The sequence below is a fragment of the Vigna unguiculata genome, chromosome 6 (genome assembly GCF_037176805.1).
Source record: "Vigna unguiculata cultivar grain cowpea cultivar isolate G323 ecotype 2 chromosome 6, ASM3717680v1, whole genome shotgun sequence".
Lineage (NCBI taxonomy): Eukaryota > Viridiplantae > Streptophyta > Magnoliopsida > Fabales > Fabaceae > Vigna > Vigna unguiculata.
The window spans coordinates 49,087,297-49,108,092 of record NC_140797.1 but is presented as its reverse complement, the minus strand read 5'-3'; the positions used below and the strand labels follow the sequence as shown (position 1 = coordinate 49,108,092).

General features: G+C 31.1%; 2 protein-coding genes and 1 pseudogene across 5 annotated transcripts; 1 reads left to right on the top strand and 2 right to left on the bottom strand.

Annotated features, from left to right (window-relative positions):
• Window positions 1-1,410: 1,410 nt before the first annotated feature.
• Window positions 1,411-2,984, bottom strand: LOC114188898 (bidirectional sugar transporter N3-like). Its single transcript, XM_028077563.2, has 6 exons — window positions 2,811-2,984; window positions 2,622-2,658; window positions 2,321-2,534; window positions 2,061-2,222; window positions 1,864-1,983; window positions 1,411-1,787 (listed from the first exon to the last, which is right to left on the bottom strand). The coding sequence occupies exons 1-6, from the start codon at window positions 2,860-2,862 to the stop codon at window positions 1,548-1,550; spliced, it is 825 nt and encodes a 274-aa protein (XP_027933364.1). The 5' UTR covers window positions 2,863-2,984; the 3' UTR covers window positions 1,411-1,547.
• A 7,354-nt stretch (window positions 2,985-10,338) lies between these two features.
• On the top strand, window positions 10,339-16,012 carry LOC114186699 (uncharacterized). Of its 2 annotated transcripts, none has more exons than XM_085674261.1 (15): window positions 10,339-10,770; window positions 10,866-10,957; window positions 11,990-12,147; window positions 12,329-12,390; window positions 12,513-12,707; window positions 12,817-12,871; window positions 13,051-13,284; window positions 13,365-13,447; window positions 13,796-13,991; window positions 14,122-14,181; window positions 14,271-14,516; window positions 14,682-14,940; window positions 15,034-15,239; window positions 15,352-15,402; window positions 15,491-16,012. In XM_085674261.1, the coding sequence occupies exons 1-15, from the start codon at window positions 10,583-10,585 to the stop codon at window positions 15,779-15,781; spliced, it is 2,376 nt and encodes a 791-aa protein (XP_085530387.1). In that variant the 5' UTR covers window positions 10,339-10,582; the 3' UTR covers window positions 15,782-16,012. The 2 variants fall into 2 exon arrangements, with proteins under 2 accessions (XP_085530387.1, XP_027930474.1); XM_028074673.2 differs by having other exon boundaries at window positions 10,340-10,770; window positions 13,051-13,266.
• Window positions 16,013-17,190: 1,178 nt separating this feature from the next.
• LOC114186743 (protein BYPASS1-LIKE pseudogene) lies at window positions 17,191-19,255 on the bottom strand (annotated as a pseudogene). Of its 2 annotated transcripts, none has more exons than XR_014995658.1 (2): window positions 19,063-19,255; window positions 17,191-18,691 (listed from the first exon to the last, which is right to left on the bottom strand). The product of XR_014995658.1 is annotated as a protein BYPASS1-LIKE pseudogene, transcript variant X2 (transcript). The 2 variants fall into 2 exon arrangements; XR_014995657.1 differs by having other exon boundaries at window positions 17,191-18,687.
• Window positions 19,256-20,796: the final 1,541 nt, after the last annotated feature.

The following is a 20,796-nucleotide window of genomic DNA, read 5'->3' as shown; positions in this document are numbered from 1 at the left end:
AACTTTTAGTTTTTTTCATAAATTTGTACATTTGCCATTAAGTTCTGATAATTAGTTTAGTCTATTAAGTATTGGATTCTTTTTTATATATATTTTTCAATTCAAATGAGTACATATTATTTATTTTTTTCAATTAATTAGGTGTCATGACTATTATTTTGTTCCTTCATCTTTCTTGTTTTCATATGTTAACAAATGTAAGATTTTAGTGTTAATATAGAAAGATATAACAATTAGTGTATAAAGACAAATTATTTTCATTCCTTTGGTTGAAAATATATGAGATGACGAAGTTCATGTTCTCTTTAATAGTTTACACATCATGTGACTAAAGAACTATCGTTATCGATAGATGTTAACATGTTTTTAATTAATAGGATAAAAGATACTTTATAAGTATACATTAATCATCGATTTACTCTATTCACATGACTTCACATTTTTTAGTACATTAAGACAAGTTAAAAAAAATTAAAAATATATACTTCATATATATATATATATATATATATATATATATATATATATATATTATTCAATGCAATAAAAAAGTTAAACACTCAATTAAAAATATCTAGATTTATGAACTTCAAACATATATGAAACTTTGAAGTAGTGAAAAATAATGATGATATGAATTTCGTAACTGTTAATTTAAAGAAATTGTCTAACAAAATAATATTAATTGAATTAAATAATACATGTATAATGTCGAATTGTGTTCCTTAATTAATATCATGAATTAAGAAAATAAATTTTATAAATTAGTGAAATTTAAACGGACCATTGTTCGAATACAGGCCCATTTGTGTACATAGTTTTGTCCTATTGGTTTGGACAAGTGTTTTTGGGCTTCAATTTTCTAAAGGCCCAGATTCAGCATATATATATATATATATATATATATGATTGTGTCATCATTGGGAAATTAATTGATATAAATACTATTTTAATTTTTTGTTTTCAGAAAGAGATTATAACGTTATTTTAACGTTTGTGATCGTGTGACAAAGTGTAAACCTCGTATGTTTGATACTAACAGTCATGAACTGATACGATACGCTAACAAAAAGGAGGAAAAAGCAACACTATTGGCGGAAACATATCTTTCGCTTTTTCATGCACAATCAACCTTTTGTGTTTTAACAGCCACCGTTAAAGTAGCTAAGGTAATAAATACACCACAAAACCCATTTTGAAGTTCGATTTTCGTTCACAAAACCAACCACAGTGATTTTGAAGTTTAACTAAGAAAAGTTATCTCAAAAAGCTGCGGTGGATTATATTAATCACGCCATCGATATTGGTACAAAACTTTAGATGATTTTGTTTCTTTGATTGTCGTTGTTAATTAATTGTCCTTTAACCCGTAAAAGCAATGGAAGTATTGAGAAAAAGGAAGTAAATGAATTAATTAGTTAAGGTAAAGCATATTTTGATTGATATTAAGGTTTGAACAAGCATAACATAAGATGATAGAATGATTCAGAGAATCATGTGCAGCAGCAGCAGCAGAAAACAGAACAAAGTAGTGTTATTTATACGTATCACAGAGGGCAATCGTTGGCTTCCACGGTTTTCCCTTCTGCATCGTCCTCTCCACCTTCAGAATGTTCATCTTTCACTGCTATTGGAAACACTTCTGCAGGCCCCAATGGATTCATCACCACCACAATGGTTCTCACTGCATCCTCCGTCGCTACCTCCTCCGTCGCACCACGTTTCCTGTAAATCACATGTAGCAACATCTGAAGCAGTCCCAGTGCTAAACCACCCACATTTGGCATCTGCAATAGTAATCAAATTAATTAATATCTGATGAAGTTCTGTTACTAATTTTATGTAGTGGTAATAGGCACTTACCGCAACGCACATGTCCTTGTTGAACAAACCATAAGCAAGCCACATTATGGCGTTCAGTAAGAGGGAAAATGACAAACAGAAGGGCATAAATTGTACACTCTTCGTTCTTATAACTTGGAACTGCACGCAAATATCTAGTTAGAGAGTATTGCAAATTGACTCTAGCATCTCTTGGTTGAATTGAAAATTTTGCTTACCACAACGCTCAGAGGTGATGCAAAGACAATCACTGAAACCACGTCACAAATCCATCCAATGATTAAGACTCGTTTGCTTTGATCGACAGCGCAACGCACTACCAAAACGATCGAGGCCAAGCACCCCAAGTTCATTACCGCAAACAGCTTAATGGTTAAGTTCTGTTATTAAAGATTGGCGAAGGTGTGTTAGGTATATCAGTAAGCTAGAGAAATTATGGAAAAAGTTTTAGTTATTTTGAGTTGAGGCACACACATACCTTGGCATCCCTATCCGCATACTTTACGAAGATGAGAATGTAGATGATCTCTGTCACGCATCCAAAGGAGTTTATGGTGATAATCAAAAGGGAGTGTTTGAAGTCGAATGATGCATAGAACAACCAAAGGGAAGAGCTGAATAATGCCACCAAGTAAGGTAGAGATTGGAAACTCTGGGTGGATTTCTTTTTGTAGATTTTCTGAAACGTTCGCCTGAGAATTCATTCAAGGGAAAATCAAATCTAATTATATTTAAACAGAATGAGGAAATCTGATACAGAGAATGAATGGTGTACTTACGCCGGAGCCAGGTATACCATGACGGAAATGATGTTTCCTGAAGAATTGAAAAGGAGAATATTACGTAGGTGTTAGTTATGGTATATTCTGAACAAGCATTTGAGGGAATGAATTTGTGATCAACCAATAACTCAACTATATATGATTTGAGCACATGCAGAAGAAGAAGAAGATTTAGTTGAAGATTACCTAATATGCCAAAAGTGGCTGCAAGAGGATTGTGACTCCCCAAGATGGCCATGATATATGATTGGAGTGTTGGTGTTTAGAGTTTTAGGGGTTGTGAGGAGGAAACCTTGGTGGGTTTATTCCAAAGCAACCCCTTCAATCTGGTGCAGGAAGTGAATGAGGATGTGTTGTGTTGTGCAACTCCTCCTATTTATACACAATATAAGATAAAAGCATGTATCGTTATTATTGGTTAGGGGAATGAGTGAGAATGTTAGTACTGCGTAATGAAGTCATTCAGGGTTCGTGAGGGATTAATCTGTTTTAGTAGGTAGCGTACCCAAAAACCATTTTGCCTTGGTGGCACTTGGCACTTCATTTCTCTACGTGACAAATTTTACATCTCTGAATAACATGCTGACACCTGCCATGCAAATTTTACACAGTGCATGCATGGTGACACTATTTCTTTGGTCTTGTGTTGGTGTTTTGTCTGATACTCAAGGTTTTCTTGCTTTGAAGGCTTCTTCTGGCTATGCAAAAGGTAGGAGCAGGACAAAATAAGATACTCCATCAAACACATTTGTTATTATTTCTTCATTCTTACTATTGAATCCCTTTTTCTCAATCATTGGGATTGCTTTCATTGCTTGAGCTCCTCTACTACTCCCAATTCAGGATCTCAGTCCCATCGTTTATAAACGTTAATTGCATACCAACAAATTAATATTCTCTTAACAAAATATACACTTAATTAATATTTCTTTTGCATCTTTTGATTATTTGCTTTAGAAAACAGAAGAACTCTGTGGCAAAAGATGGTTCTACCTGATATTATGGAACATATGAAGAAGCAATTTGGTGTAGTTTTCTTCACCATGCATGAAGTAAATATTCAGATGATGTCGTTTGATTCACAGTGACACAAGTGATTTTCAGTTTTCTGCTATACATATCATTAGTGTTTGGCATAAAATATTTTACCTTAACTAACAAACTCACTAATCTCTCTTTCTTATCTTATGGCCTTGAAACTGAACAAATATTTAAGAATATTCCCGCTATTGATTATGAAAATCTATGGAATTTTTGGTTTCAAGTATATATGGTAGACATAGGATAGGATAGGTTTAGTCGTGTAAACTTCAAACAAATATTTCTAATTTTGTCGTAAGGAAAATCATTTTACTAATAATTTAATAAGCAAATAAATATGGACAATGCTGACTGGTGTCACAGTTAAGAGATAATTAATGTGCATTGATTTCATCATTTTTATATTTAAAATTAAAATAATTAAGTATATTAATTAAAATAATATAAATGTATATAATAGATTTTATAAAGACAAAAATATCTTTTTAAATTTTTAGACAATAATTTAATGATATAAAACAAGGTCTTTGAGATTTGTAAGATCTATGCTCAAATTGATACTTTAGTTATTTATTTTTTTTTGTAAATTCTTTACATGTTTAACCTTATTTCTTTTGCTATTTTCTGTTAATTTAAATTTTTTATATTTAATTATATTCAACTTTTAACAATATTAAAATATAGTTTTTATTATTTAATTATTTTTTAATTTGTATCAGTGAACATTAAATAAAATATTAAATACATTTGTACAACATTTATAATTATTTTTGTCCTTTAAATAAAATAAAATTGATTATTAAGTCAGGTTTTATTTAATATCATAATTAAATATGTATTTTTGTACGATTCAATATATATTAATTATCCTTAATCAGTACTCTTAGGACATTGGTTACCAGATCCAATAAATATTACCTATAGATTCCTTTGATTTTTTGTTTATATAAAATTGGTCCATGTCTTGATTAAACATTGAAAATTTACACTCACTTTATTTTACTAATTTTTTTAGAGTGGTAAGATGAAATTCATTCATTCTAGCAAATGGTAAAGATTGTCTGATTACTACACTACACATTTTTTACAATGGTTTATTTGGGCTTTCACATACGAATAAAAATTATGTTCGTTCGTGTGATATCAAATGAAAATATTTTTTTCGTGTTTATGAAAGACTTGTTATTTGAGAACACCCCATCAACCATGTCACCCTAATTTAATACATCAACCGTGTGCATTATGAAACAAAATAATAATTACGTAATCTTCATAAATGCTACATTCATGTTATTTTTATTTTTAGGACATCAAAATAAGGTATGCATTGAAGGTAGGTGCTGCCAATTTTAATTAATACACGAATATTATGCATTGAAGACACGCAATTACTACGATTCATATTCATTTTTTAAAGAGTTACTTGTACACTTTTTTATATAACATCATTTTATAGTACATAATGTTTCCTTCGTCCAACAATTCATCATAGTAACAAATGTAGTTTTAATTATCTAAAATAAATTAATTAATGATTATTCTCACTTCGAATCAAGTTTTTTTTTTTTCAATTTGTCTTCAAATTATTTATCCATTTTACAAAAAATAACATATCTATTGAAAAAGAAAGATTATTTTAGTATAACTGTTTTAAAATATATATATATATATATATATATTTATCGTTGTTTTTAAGTTTATGTAAAAGAATATTAAATCTTAGTCACAGTAGATGAAGGGAATAAGTTTTTAGCCGTAAGCATATTAAATTTCAATTTTTATTCTTTATAGCATAACACTACCGATTGGTCATGTGAAATCATTATATTTTACCGTTTTTAAGAATAGGAACACCAACTTTAAATCTTCAAATATGAAGAATCCATACTCAAATATTACACGCGACAATAATTAATTTAATATCGTGATATTGCAATTATAATACATAAAGTCAACATGTATAAATATAACATCACATTATTTAGTTATTTAAAATTTGCAATTATATTCATTCAATAAAATAATATTACATTACATTTTCATCATATTTGTTTTTTTCTTTTTCAGACATTATTTCACTCTAGTATTAGCTTTTTTTCTTTTACAACCTCTCTGGCTGTAGTTATGCAAATCTTTTTTTATATTATACAAGTATTTGATTAAGATGAATGATTTTATTTTATTTTATTTTATTCAATTTAATTTAATTTAACCGTACACGCATGTGATACTAGGGGGAATAATCGAAAAGGAATAGGTAAGTAAGAGACAATGTTGGAGGCAAAATTGAGTAAAAAGGTGAGAATCAGATTGAAAGGCCATGACAAAACTTATTAATGAATTTGTTTTTGAGCTTCATTGTTACCATAATTACTGATTCCACGATAATGGCAAACACAATTCAAAACTTGGAATTATTTGAATTTAGTACACTTTTATTTATTCAAAAGGAGGTTTTGTGCATGTTGAGTGTGTTTTTCTCCCACTCTCTTCTATATCCTCTTATTCATATACAAGACAATTTTGTATGAGATTCTTCCCCATTTTTGGTTTGACAAATTTTTTAGTCTAACTTTTATTTTAAGATCAACCTCTTATCTTACGTTCAATTTTTATTTCATGGCACCTTCACTTTGACATTTATATATTTTATATAAGAATTTCACAACAATTGAACACAAATTTTATTGATTGTACGTATAAATCGAAATGAAATTTCGTCTCTAATCTTGTTTCACATGCATTTCTATATTGTATATGGAAATTTCAAATCTTAAAGGAACGAATGGTGGGTTCCAATATATCTTGTTTCTCTATTAAATTATCTCTATATAATAACGGTATTGTGTGATTATTAATCTTGTTTTTCTAAAATATATGTTCGGGTCGTATAAGAAAAAATAGTGACTAACGTCAAATAAAAATATACTTTCTAGATATTTAATAATATGGTGATGAGTTATTTTTCCGAGTGAATGGAATAAATTGAAAACAGATACTTAAATTTAAACTACGTGTAATTTTTATTTTAATCAAAGATAAATTTTGATATGTGTTAAATGTGCGTGAGTTAGTTTCACTCGCTAGTTATGAGTATTTTAATTGGAGATTGAAGATAAAATTAGGAGTGATTGGTAAAGTAAAGTTTTATGAGTTTGGGCTTGTTGTTTCAAAACTTGAAAAGGTTTAGCATGAAAGATGTATTTCAAATATGCATTAGATGTGTGTGAGCTAATTTTCGTGTCTAATTATGGTGTTTTAGTTAGATATTGAAGACGATTTTAAGAGTGATGTATAAAGTAAAGTTGTATAAGTTTGAGTTTGTTGCACGACAAAAAATAAAAAGGTTTAACATGAAAAATATATTTAGAACATGTGCTAGATGTGTGTGGATTAATTTTAGTGTCTAGTTCTTGGTGTTTTAGTTGGAGATTGAAAATAATTTTAAGAGTGATGCATAAAGTAAAGTTTTACGAGTTTGGATTTGTTGTACTTGAAAATTAAAAAAGGTTTAGCATGAAAGATGTATTTAGAATATGTATTAAATGGATGTGAGTTACTTTTAGTGTCTAGTTATGGGTGTTTTTGTTGGAGTTTGAAGACAATTTTAGGAGTGTTGCCTATGAGTTTAAGCTTGTTTTACAGAAAAATTAAAAAAGTTTAGCATGAAAGATATATTTAGAACATGAGTTAGATGTGTGTGAGTAAGTTTTAGTGTCTATTTATGGGTGTTTTAGTTGGAGATTGAAGAAAATTTTAGGAGTGGTGCGTAAAGTAAAGTTTTCGGTTTGGGCTTGTTGTACACAAAAATTAAAAAGGTTTAACATGAAAGATGTATTTAAAATGTGTTAGATGTGTGTGAGTTGGTTTTAATGTCTAGTTATCGATGTTTTAGTTGGAGATTACAGACAATTTTAGGAGTGGTGTGTAAAGTAAAGTGTTACAGGTTTGAACTTATTGTACATAAAAATTAAAAAGGTTTAGCATGAAAGATTTATATAAAACATGTCTAAAGTAAATTTTTAGTTCAGACTTGTTATAAGTGAAAATTAAAAAAGGTTTAGTATGAAAAATGTATTTAGAAAATGTAATTTAATTGGAGATTAAAAACAATTTTAGGAATGCTGCATAAAATACAATTTTATGAGTTCGGACTTGTTGTATACGAAAATTAGAAGGGGTGTTAATAGAAGAATTCATGATTTGAGATAACTTCAACTTTAATTTTATCTTTTACATTCTTTCATCTCCTATTATTCTTTCTGTCCTCAAGTAGTTTGCTCTTTTCTCTTTTGTAATTTCCTTGAAGTCTAAACAAAACAATAAATTATTTGGATGATTTTTATTCCTTATCTATTTCTATTTTTGGAATATTTTGAAGAACAGGGAAACTTGACTAAGGGAACCTACAGTATTTGTTAATTATAATTTCTGAATGTGAACTTGTTTTGAGGATCAAGTTGGAAACTTTTTAACTTTTGTGGTATTGATTTAATGCAGGTAATTCAATTTTGAGTTGTATTTGTAGCCTTTAATTTTTAATGGTGTTATAGATCTCTTACTAAATTTTATATAATAAATGGAAAGGACATGATTGTTATTTTAAATATTGAAACGATAAATAAATAAATAAAAACAAAAAAAAAAGTCAGTTAAAAAACGGGGAGAATAGTAATTTTATAAATGCGTAACAACTATTTTTATTTGAACAGTAATATCTGTTGCATTTAATAAATATTCTCTCCTTTACATTTAAGGTTTTGATACGGTTATTAATAAATGCATGAGTATTAATTAAGCATAATCCAGAAAAGTATTTAATGCCTCATTAAATTTTAAAAAGGCAATTATTGGAAACAATCTTCTTTTCTCTGAAACAGTTTATAGAAAGCGAAACAGGTAGAGTTATTCAATTTAGCAATTAAAATATAGTTATATTAAATATACGACTTTTCATTAGACGTATAATATAGAACAATTATTATTTTATTTTTACGATCATTTTTTACTTCTGTAGATGCTAAATACTATTACGTTTTCCTCGTAAAAATATTAGTATTTCTTATTTAAGGATACAAAATCACTAAAAAACTATTTATTATTGTTTCATTTCAGTTTTATATAAAACATACACTGACTAACTTTAATTTAAAACTAGGTAATATTTGTAATTCGACATTTTTTTTAAATTAATATTTATAATTGAATATATATATATATATATATATATATATATATATATATATATATATATATATATATTAATGTCAAAGTTTGAAACTAATGAATCTCTATTAAGAAAATAAGAAGCAATTAATGTATATATACCTTTTACCTTTCATTATTATGTAAAAAGAATAATAAAAGGATCCTGTAAAAAATAAAAAGATACTTTTTTTTGTGTTAATTGTTTATACTGGAAAGAAATCATTTTTTAGAAAAATACGAATAAAATAAAAATACATTGCAACGAGACGTTCATATTATAATGAAAAAATATACTCTTATAAATATGCAGATCGTTTGAAATCTTATAAAAAAGAAGACAACATTTATGAAAATACATGTCTTCATGACCTATTTTGTACTACAGTTATTTTTCTAGGTATGTATTTTATGGACATAAAAATATCCTCTTTATTAATTTGTTTATTATTGTTGATAAGAAAAAAAAACACTTTAAAATATTGATGCTTTTTCTATTATTTTAATATGTTTTATACAAAATAAAAGTATTATAGATAGATAATATTACAAAAACAAGTTAAAAGTTCTATTTTTTTAAGAAGGTACATTCTAACTTGATTTTTACTATTTAAAAATGATTTTAGATTAATCAAATGAAACTAAGGAAAGTAAACCACCTCATAAATATTTGCACTGACTCAATGACAACACTAACACTGTGATTATGTAAACAAATTTAAACAAAACAGAAAAGTTCTCCCTCTTTTACTTCTTATAATAAGAAAAATTGGGCTTGAAAAAGTGTGGAAAATAAGAATTCAATGTTTCTAAAGTTTATGTACATTAATTTGAATACATGAATAATTGTAAGTTATCCCTATCACATTTACCTTTTCTTTTAACGTCAATATTTGTTTTCAAACTCTACAGTAACACAAAGTTTAATTTAAATACAATAAAAAGAAATAAATATATAATTCTTAGTTTAAAAATATTCATTTTATGAGTCAATAATAATATTTTTATGATAAAAATCCTTTATATTATAACAAATCCAAACAATATCATGGTACAAATATCCCCAACAATAATATCATCAACAGAGAATAATATCAACAGCAATAACTGAAGGCAGAGGAGAGAGAGAGAGGAAGATGAGGGTAAAGTAACAGTAGAAGATAGAAGAGGAAACTGCCCGTTAATTTCGATCTGCACAGTTGAAACCTTCATGAAAGGAAAAGTAGAAATGGGGTGTGTGTCAGCACCGACACGACAACATGCCTTGGTGCCATTTTCAAAGTTACCTTTTTGTGATCTTTTTTATGATTAAAAAACAGCAAAACATCACCTGCCATAAAGGGTTGACGAAAATGATGCTCTTTGGGTCCCTCTCTTGTGCAACCATTGCCAACCAAAACCATCAATTATTAATATTAATATTAATCAAAAAAAGAAAAACAATTGCTATTACTATGCTTTCTTCTTGTTGTTTCCACGCCTACACTCCATTCCCCTCTTCCACTTTAGTCCCAACTTTTCCCAACTCTAACTAATCAAATCCCCTCACCCCACGCACATTGCAATTCTCTTCTCAGCCTTCATATTTTCCATGTAAAGTTGTTTCTTTTTTATTCACACCTAATGGGTTTTGCTCAACTTCCATTGAAATTCTGAGTGATGATCATTTGGGCATTCAGTATCACTGTGTCTGCCTGCATCACACACTACATATGTTTCGGAGACTAGGATGGTTTGTGGGTTTGAATCAAACCAATTTGTCAACCAAAAGGTTGCTCAATGCCCACCACCAACCTCCCTCCTCTGGTAAGCCAAATCACCAACCCCTTATGCTGGATGCTGTTTACGAAGTTGCTGTTTACATTCATAGGTTTCACAATCTCGACCTTTTCGAACAAGGGTAATCTTTTATTTATGTCGTTCGTGTGGTTTTGTTTTATGTACATTTAAAAACTTGTCTTTTAAGTTCTTTTTGTTCTTGTTGTTGTTGTGCAGATGGTACAGAATCAAGGTTACCATGAGATGGGAGGACGATGACGATGACGACTCCTATCCCGGGATTCCTGCCCGGGTTGTTCAGTATGAAGGTGAAGTACATTCCTAATATTTTGAAATATTAGTGTTTAGTTGCAGTTATGTTCTTCAATTCGAGAATTTGGTATTTAACGTGCCCGGTGGGGCTATTCATGTGGCGGACCTTACTTTATGGGATAAGGCTTTTCTAGTTGTTGACTTTAGGTTTTGCCGTAATCTATATTTAGTTAACTTGAACACAATTTTTTTGGTCCTGTGATATTATTGTGCCTGTGATGTTCAAGGGCTCCTTTTGGGTGGGAGTGTTTGGGATTTTCGCACAAACATTTTCTCACATGGAACCTACTGTTTTTATATCTTATGTAGGTCTATTTCAATTTTTACACCAAAGTGATAAGTTGTGATGATTGATGAGTGTGGTGTTCTGTTTGTCTTCTGAATGGAGTTTAACATGGGCGTCACTCGTATGTATATGTCTCATTCATTGTGCTATGCTGAAGTGGCCGAATTCCGCTATTTAGTTTGGAAACAAATGATTGAAGTTTTTGTAATTAGGTTTTATTCCAAGAAAAGGTTATATCAATGAGCCACAAATTGATACTAACTTGTTTATGCCTTTTTTTGGGTTAAGAACCGAACTTTCTTGTTTTTTCTTCCGTTTTCTTTTTTACTTTTCTATACAAGCAAATCGGGTTTGATTCTTTGAGCTTATCATAATTTTTATTTAACCATTCCAAACTTATTCTTTTTGTTCCTTGAATGATTTTGCTAATGTTGTTCATTTTCTCGGATAAGTTGTCAGCTAGTGTCAAGGATATCTCTGTGTGCAAACAAATGTGGAATGGGGGTTCCAGTGCCTGTGTATTTTTCTGTATTCAACTTCATATTATTCTTGATTGGGATATGTTCTCAAATTCTTTATGTCTACTATTTTGAACTGCATTACCCTTTTGTTTTTGTGAGATATTAGAACTAGCATGCTGGATATGCTGGGGGTTTACATTTTTGCTCAGTTAGTTTGCAGTCTAGCACTATATTTTCTTAGACTGAGAAATCTTAGTGTCCATCTTTTCTTTGAGCTGCAGCTCCTGAAGTTAGTAGCGCTGACAATTTTTGTGGAGTTTGGATGATTGATGATAAAGATAACAGTTTTTCAACACCATCATTCCGGATCAGATATGCAAGGCAGGATGTATTTCTCTCTATAATGATCTCATTCTATCTATCTTATGGTGTACATGAGGTAACTTCTAATTTCTCGCTGTTATTTTTCCATGTAAACCATAACCTGTAGTATACATAAGAAATGAAGGATAACCTTTTTGTTTTAGTCAAGTGCAAAAAAGTGTTAGAAAAAGTGCCATGTTTTCCTTTTTTATTCTTCTATAAGAAATATCTTTGCTGATGATTATTTTTATCCCCAGGCGAAGTCCTCTGCTGTTATCTTGAAGTTTGAGCTCTTTCACACTCCAACACCTGAAATGGGGTTAGTTATTCTCTTTCTCCTGTTCTATTCATTGAGTGAAAGTTACAGATCGGACACAGATTGAACTGGACTTGATTATGATTAGAGGTTCTGACTTCTTAAACTGTTTTGTAATTGAACAGGCCAGAGATACAAAGTTCATTGGATGCATGTGCAGCTTCAGTTCACGAGTACAGAATCCCTCCTAAAGCTCTTCTGGGATTGCATTCATATTGTCCTGTATATTTTGATGCTTTCCATGCAGTTCTTGTTGATACTAGTGTTCATATCAGTCTACTAAAATCTGGTTATCGCACACCACAACTGAAGGTACCAAGGTTTGTCAGAATTCATATTTTATGGTTCAAGTAGCAACCATTGCATTGCCATAAATTCTGTTAGATAGTAACATAACTTCTGTTCTGAAAAACGTTAATATTGTACCAGTAATTCTTTGGCTTCTGAAGGAACTGGCCGTGAAGACTACCTTAGGTTAAACAAGGTGTGTTCTGTTATGATAGAAAATCTTTTATAACTTCATAGCAGCAATCCTTGCTTCATTAAAGTGTTTAATTTGATATTGTAAATGTGATTTACAGTATTGAATAAGATTCTTAATTTCTTGCAACTTTTATCTCAATATATATTTGCTTACAGTTGTATCTGATTCTTTCAAACCAGGCTGCGTTCGTCAAAGAGTTGATGGCTGCACATGATATTCTGCTTGATGACCTATTAAGAATAAGCAGAGGAATTAACCAAGCTATTGATTTGGCCGGAATTAATTTTGATTCAGTTGTTACTAAATCATTAAATTCTCCTTCTCCTGCTCATGAAAAAAATACCGATGATGGGACATCACTTCAACTGTCTGATGGGACAAAAGTCAATGCTGAGGTTCATAATTCTGGCAAAGTGAATGCTTTATTATCTGTTATGCCTTTTTAATGTTTTAGATTCTTTGTGCACTCAATAATACTTCTTGCCTTCAACAGTCTTGGGATGATATGCTAAACTCCTTCCAGTCTATTGGGAGTCAGATCTTATATCTCTGGAATACATTTCTGAAATTCCACAGGTATACTCAAATTTATTTATGTAGTGATTACACATCCCAATAATTATGAGTTCAGCAACCTTAGAGGTCATTATAGCCTCATTTCCAATAAGTTAATGCTGCAGTGTCTGTGTATCTGTTATGACCAATATGGTATCTGGAAAAGGCTGCTTTCTGTGTTCATTTTTGCATAGTATAATTAGGCATGAAGGAGCCTGATCTACAGGCTTAGTTATTCTAAACATGTTTTGTTACTTATTTTATTAGAAAGATGCACTCAGATAAATATCTTCGAGCATAATAACATTAAGCACTCTCTAGTCAATGACATGGGTTTTCTCTTCGCTTTTATTCTCATTCCTTCATCAGGGAAAATAAAACAAAGATACTGGAATTTCTGCGTAACTCATGGGCTAACGATCGAAGAACTGAGTGGTCAATATGGATGATGTACTCCAAGGTTGATATGCCTCACCAGTACATGAGTAATGGAGTTGAAGGGACATCATTGTATCGTAGCTTACGTGGTGGTAGATTAGCAAGTACAAGGAGGTTTAGTGATGATGTAATTATACAGTTTACACTATATCTGATCCATAAGCTTCATAAATTATCTCATGAGTTTGAAACTAATAATTTTATTGGCTTCATGTGAATTAGCTTATCAAATTCTTTAAAAATGATTTTATTTTCAGCCCATTCAGACTGCAACAATGCGAGCTGAACTTCATAGGCGTGGTATAGCACAAATGAAGGCAAGTAGTTATTTACTTGTGGAATGTTTATGATTACAACTTTTGTTTCTCCTGATGATTTGTATTTTTGTCATCTGTATTCAATGCAGATCAACAATCGATCACTTCAAGACATGTATATATATGAAGATCCTTTGCGTGTTCCTATCATTATTGTAGAACGCTTGGAGAACATGTACCGTTCTACCAGAGTGAAGTCATATTTCCTTCCTTTTGAGGCCGAAGATAAACATATCCTGGAAAATGGATCTAAAGCCGTAATCAAGTTGCCTGGGAATCACCCACAACAAAATGACCATGTTTTGAGAGTAGTTGTTTTTGTTCACGGGTTTCAGGCAAGCTTCACATTGGTGTTTGCTCTGATGATTTTGTCTTTTACTCTGGTTATTGGTGTTTGCTTTGATGATTTTGTCTCTTACTATTAATAGAAGTTTATGAAATTTGTTGTTTAATGACTGGTTTGTCTGACTAAGTACACCCTCTGCCCCTTAAACAAGCAGGGACATCATTTAGATTTACGGCTTATTCGGAACCAGTGGCTTCTATTAGACCCCAAAATACATGTTCTTATGTCTGAGTCAAACGAAGACAAAACATCTGAAGACTTCAGAGAAATGGGATTGCGGCTTGCTCAGGAAGTGATCTCTTTTCTGAAAAAGAAGATGGACAGAGCTTCAAAAGTTGGAAACTTGAAAGATATTAAGATTAGCTTTGTTGGTCATTCTATTGGGAACCTCATTGTGAGAGCTGCTTTGGCAGGTATTTACAGAGTTTTGAAGGAATGAAGAATAATAATACCCTTCAAAATTTAAACTAGGACATTAACGTGCCTTCTTTTATTTTTAATTTCAGAAAGCATCATGGAGCCATATCTAAGATACTTGTGTACATACGTTTCTATATCTGGTCCACACTTGGGTTACATGTATAGTTCGAACTCTCTATTCAATTCAGGATTGTGGCTCTTGAAGAAGATCAAGGGCACACAATGCATCCACCAACTAACTTTCACTGATGACCATGATCTTGAGAACACCTTCATATACAATCTTTCAAAGGTATTGAATTCAAATTACCTTGCCTTATCTATTGCTCTCTCATCCCAACTCTCTAATTATTATGAGGGTTTTTGTCAAAGTATATAATGCTGTTCTTTATCTTGTACTACAGAAGAAGACACTGACAAACTTTAAGAATGTGATTCTTTTATCCTCACCTCAGGTAACAAATATTTTCTTTAAATGTTTGTAATGTTTGTAATACGGAACTTGTTATCATATCATAATGTTTTCTGCACATGACGTGTCAGGATGGTTATGTTCCATATCATTCTGCCAGAATAGAACTGAGTCCAGCAGCTACGTTGGACTTTTCTAAACAAGGGAAAGTGTTTCTGGAGATGTTAAATAATTGCTTGGACCAACTCAGAACTAACTCTGACCATCGTGTTGTCATGCGCTGTGACATTAACTTCGGAACCTCTTCCTACGGCAAGAGGAGCTTCAACACAATTATTGGACGTGCTGCTCATATTGAATTCTTGGAATGTGACATTTTTGTCAAGTTCATAATGTGGTCTTTTCCAGAGCTGTTTTGTTAGTATTAGAATACCAGGGAAATTGCACGACACATCACTTCCACAACTCAGTGAATAGATTCATTGTGAATACTGCATTGAGATCATAGCACTACTTAGATGGCAATGCAATTATTTTTTTTCGTTGGAATTGGCATGCACAACCAACACCATGTGTAGGATTAGGAAAATAGGTAAAACCTTGTATACAAAAACCATTGGAATTCAAAGAATTTTAGTCAAAGTTATCTCTTCTATACACTTTACAATTGGAGTGGTCCAGTGTCGTGTCAACTGTTTTTATGCCAAATGTTTTGCCGTTGTCTACGGTCTAACTCTGATGCTTTTTTTTTTTTTTTTTATCTCACTTTTGTAGAGTTTGATTCTATCAGCTCCCTCAATTTGCGCATGCTTACCGTTAATTTGTCTTTTACTCTACAAGCATATTATACTGGACGTTTATAAAAGGCCAAAAAAGGATCAATTATTCTTCCTTCTTGCTTCATTTTTCAACAATTCATCATCATCCAACTGACAAAAGCAGAATTATCCTCCACTTCAAGATTCTTGCTTGACTTGTTAATGGCAGCAACTTCAAAACAATTCTTGACATTATTACACGTTTTCTGCTAAATTTAAACTCTGTTGCTTCTCAATTTGAAATAAAATATATAAAGCTGCTAATCAGCAACATTAGTACGAAAAGATCGATGCTCAGTCATACACAACTTTGTACCAAAAAGGAAATATTCTAGAACAAAAAGATTAGTTACACTTTTCATTCTGTTAGTTGTATAAATTTGTTCTTTATGTTTTCTTAGAATAATTTATTTTTTGCTTTTTAATATTAAATTAATATAGTGCTTTCAGAAACTTTCTTCCATATAATCTTCAAATTCTTTTTCCATTCAAATATTTTTAGGTGTATGATTATGATACATTCTCGATAAAAAAATAGCTTTAAAATAGCGAATAACAAAATTGGAAAGATTTTATAAAATGTGAAATTAGGATTTAAATGGGAAATAATTGATAGGTCTTTTAATAAATATATCCATTTTTGTTCTAATCCCTCTAATTTATTTTTTTTTAATTTTAATATTCGTTACTCACCTGTTTGCTATGGCAGGAAGAAACCTTCCATGGCTATGAAGTCACACTGACTAGAAAACAGATTTACTGTATTTTTCATGGAATAAACTAAAAGACAACATCTCCTTATTTGCATGGAGATAAAAGAAATTATTGTCTAATGGCAAGTCATGTCATGTCAAACATTGTAAGGATAAAAAACCTTAACAATAAACTTAATTAACTCAAATCAAATTCAAAAGATTAATATCACATGTAATCCAAACTAAAAGAATTAAAAATATAGTTAAGCTTATGAGAGAAAAAATTAACAGCATCACAAGTATGAGAGAAATCAGAAATATTCAAATAATCATATCATCATTATTGTTCACGAGTATTGACATAAATACAATCCATTACAAGAAAGGTTGATTTTTCTGGTAAACTGATCTAATCACTCTTCCTCCTTCCAAAATGGTGGTAAGATGTAAAAATGTACATTTGATGATCAATGGTACCCAGCAAGAAATGCAACACTTTCATGGCACTGCATCTGCATGCATAATAACGTAGCTAGCTTGTGTAATCAAGTCCCTCAGCTCTGCAAGTCATAATCTTCCGAAACACTTCCCTCACTTGCCTCTCCAATGGATCCAATCCATCTCTTAAGGCTCCACAAACAACACTTAGCTCTTTCACCCTCTCCTCAACTTCCATTTTCTGCTCATCACTCACTGGAAACTGAACTGAATCTACCAAATCAGTCATGTTCCGAACACAACTTTCAACTTTATTTATCTCCTTCAACAAACCATTTGAGCTTCGTCGCTCTCGTTTCTTGATCCGATCATGAAGTGAAGTAACCGGAACGCCCCATGAGAATTGCCGTGGAACTGACATCTGAATATTCAGGCCTCTATCTTGACAAGGAACAGCTGCAACAAGAGTCCACAAAACAAACAACAGAACATAATTCATGGTATAAACAGGAATCGCAAGCCCATTTGTTGCAACAATTTCACTCCCACGAGGGGGAATCAAATTGCTTGCAATTGAATGAAGTTGCTTGGCTGCAGACCAGGATCTTGATACACTCCATGAATGTGATCGAGAAAGAGCTGTGAAGTGGCGGCGATGATCCTTGTTGTTCGTGTTATTCCGACCAAAAGACCTGTTACGCTGAGGAAAAACTGAACTGCAATCTTTCTCGTCTAACATTGCCACTGCCAAATCCATCAGTGCCTTTCTTGCCCTCAGGACATGGCCTTCACTCAATGCTCTCTGATTTGAACTCAACGCACACAAGACAATTTCCAAATGCTTTAGCCACGCCCGAACCTTCTCAATCCCGTTGCTGCTTGCATTACAAATGTCAAGTGCCTTCACCAGCCTCTCAAAGAATTCAGTCATTGATCGGTCCAGAGGGGAATTCGAGAGTTGCTCTTTGTTGTTCAACAGAATAGCTCTGAATTCCTCATGGCAGCAGATAAAAGCATTCAGAAGCTTCTGTATCCACTCAATTGAGAGCAATTCATCGTCACTGGCCCTGAACAGGTCCTCAAATCGATCAGTAACCTGCTTTTGGAATGATTCAAGCTCCGAATCCCTGGTACCGGATCTGTGATTCTCTTCCAAAGAATGAACCTGTTCCTGCCTGAGACGATACATAGAGCGGCCAAAGGAAGAAACTTGTGGAGAAGGGTTGTGATTATTATCAGTAGAGGACATTGTCACAAGTCACAACTCTGCACAAAAATTCCCTTCCAGAAAAACAGTGAGCAAACACCTCAGATCACATAGAACCAATCAAAAATAGCTGCGTGGACACTCCTTGCTTCAATTTGCATCCCAAGTAACTGTCTCCAACGAGTAAAAAAAAGCTAAGAAGTTCAGCATAATTAACATTGAAGGTGCTACTAGTTAATCCTTAAGTGATCAAATTATCCCTTTAAGCAAACAAATCACACAAACACCGATCCTGGACTAGAAACCAAATTTAAAAAATTACAATTCCAATAATTTGATCTTGATCTCCTTCATTTCAAACTCACTGAAAAGCAAGCAACGTTACGAACAAGAATGAAACTTAACATCCCACCCGACGCTAAAACCTGTTAATATCCTAATACCCAGATTCAATTATGTTCTAAACACCACACAATTAAGCGTCAGAGACAAAATGCAGGAAAACCATGCAAGGAGGAAAAAGAAAAACACAAGAAATTAAGTACCTTTATCGTTAAACTCAGGTTTCAGGTGAAAAGCCAAAGAAAATAGGAAGTTGGGAGGTTGAAGAGGTAACAGATAAGGAAAGGAAGCGTAGAACAGTGGCAATGGGACATGGCCAATTCACAAACTTCTCGCTTTGCTTGATGCCGGCTGAAGCAAGAAAAATTAAAAATACTATTTTTCTTTTGGGGAAAATAAGAGAATGCAATAGATCATTTTCTTGCTACTTCAAATTAAAAAATATTTAGGCTCATTTTTTTGGGTGTTCCAAATAGGATTAAAAATAGACAAAAGGCATGGGTAAATTTTTTATAATTATTTTTAACAGAAAATTAAAAAGAAAAAATAAAACATTTTTTTTTGTGTAAATTAAAATTATTTATGTATAAACTTATAAAAACACTTATACCAGGTTTTTTTAAAAGAAAATATTATTCTAAACTATCATATTATGCAAAGGAAAACAAAGTACTAAAAATAAGAAGAAACAAGATATTATTTAAGTAAGAAATGTTTTATTTTTACTTATTGATTGTTATTAATATGCTTTATCTAAATTGAACTAGAAAAAAAGTGTTAATGGATGCATTTTTTTTTATTTTTCAAGAATAAAAATCAATAAAATATAGAATTAATAAGTATTTATTGTCGAAAAAACTAATTATTCAAGTTTACTAGACTTCACATCTTGCTAACAAAAAATAAAGTCCTGAATCACCAACTTGTATGTAATATATCACATAGTTTAATTTAATTTTAATATGAAATTAAATTCAATCAAAACTAAATTTAGATTGGTTACGCAGTTTAATAAAACAATAACTTCATATGATTTTTAAAATTATTTTTAATTAGCAGCCCACAAAATAAAATTTCAATGATGTAGAAACTGATAATTATAATAAACTATTCACAAAAATAAAATGTGCACCTTTATTTTTTCTTTTTTTGCTACTTTTTTTATTGGAGTGGACTTAAATCAGCTACATTTTATTTAATGTCTAAGACTTTTTTATTATTCTATAATTGTAAGAGCTTTGGGAGGTTGGGGATATGGTGCTATTTTCCCAAAATATAATAATAAATCAAAGTAAAAAAAAATTTGCTTTCATTTTTTGTGGTTGCTGTGTATGATATGAAGCTCTATGATTCTTCATTGGTGGCTAATAATTGTTTGACTTTATCTCAACATGTTTAGTTGACTTCCAACCACTACGTCTCTTATCTTCAATCATATTATCCAAATCTCATGCTACAATTCAACGCTCCAATCTTATTAACTTATAAGAAGACAACAAAAATGAAAAGTTATTTCAACTTAAACAAATCATTACAATTAAAAAAAAAAAAAACATTACTTTTGGGTTTATACTCTCTATCAAAATTTTAGTAAATGCTATGACCCATTTGTTTTATCATTACTAAGGAAGTGATGAATCATGTTATAAAGCATAATTACTAGAATTGCACATGGACAATTACAAAGCCTAAAAAAAGTGTTTTTTTTTTCTGTTTTACTAGACTCTATTGCCTAAAGTAAGTGGATAGAAAATTCTTAATTGGAAAGGAAATTGCTTAGTGAAATTTTTCAAAAAAAAAAAAGTTTCAAGTTTTCTACCTTATTATTGTCTGCATTTTCTTTTTCGTTTTAGTTCATGAATATAAATTAAAGTGGTACTATTTCTTAAGCAATAATTAAACTAACACTGTTCAAGAATAAATGAAATTCTTTCATA

What these genes read in the sequence shown, in the direction of transcription:
- LOC114188898 (XM_028077563.2), bottom strand. Translation starts at nt 2,862, where the DNA reads ATGGCCATCTTGGGGAGTCACAATCCTCTTGCAGCCACTTTTGGCATA. An exon ending in AGCCACTTTTGGCATATTAG is followed by an intron (nt 2,659 to 2,810) that starts GTAATCTTCAAC and finishes TCAATTCTTCAG; the next exon opens with GAAACATCATTTCCGTCATG. An exon ending in ACAAGGACATGTGCGTTGCG is followed by an intron (nt 1,788 to 1,863) that starts GTAAGTGCCTAT and finishes TTACTATTGCAG; the next exon opens with ATGCCAAATGTGGGTGGTTT.
- LOC114186699 (XM_085674261.1), top strand. Translation starts at nt 10,583, where the DNA reads ATGTTTCGGAGACTAGGATGGTTTGTGGGTTTGAATCAAACCAATTTG. An exon ending in CCACAACTGAAGGTACCAAG is followed by an intron (nt 12,708 to 12,816) that starts GTTTGTCAGAAT and finishes ATATTGTACCAG; the next exon opens with TAATTCTTTGGCTTCTGAAG. An exon ending in TTCTTTTATCCTCACCTCAG is followed by an intron (nt 15,403 to 15,490) that starts GTAACAAATATT and finishes ATGACGTGTCAG; the next exon opens with GATGGTTATGTTCCATATCA.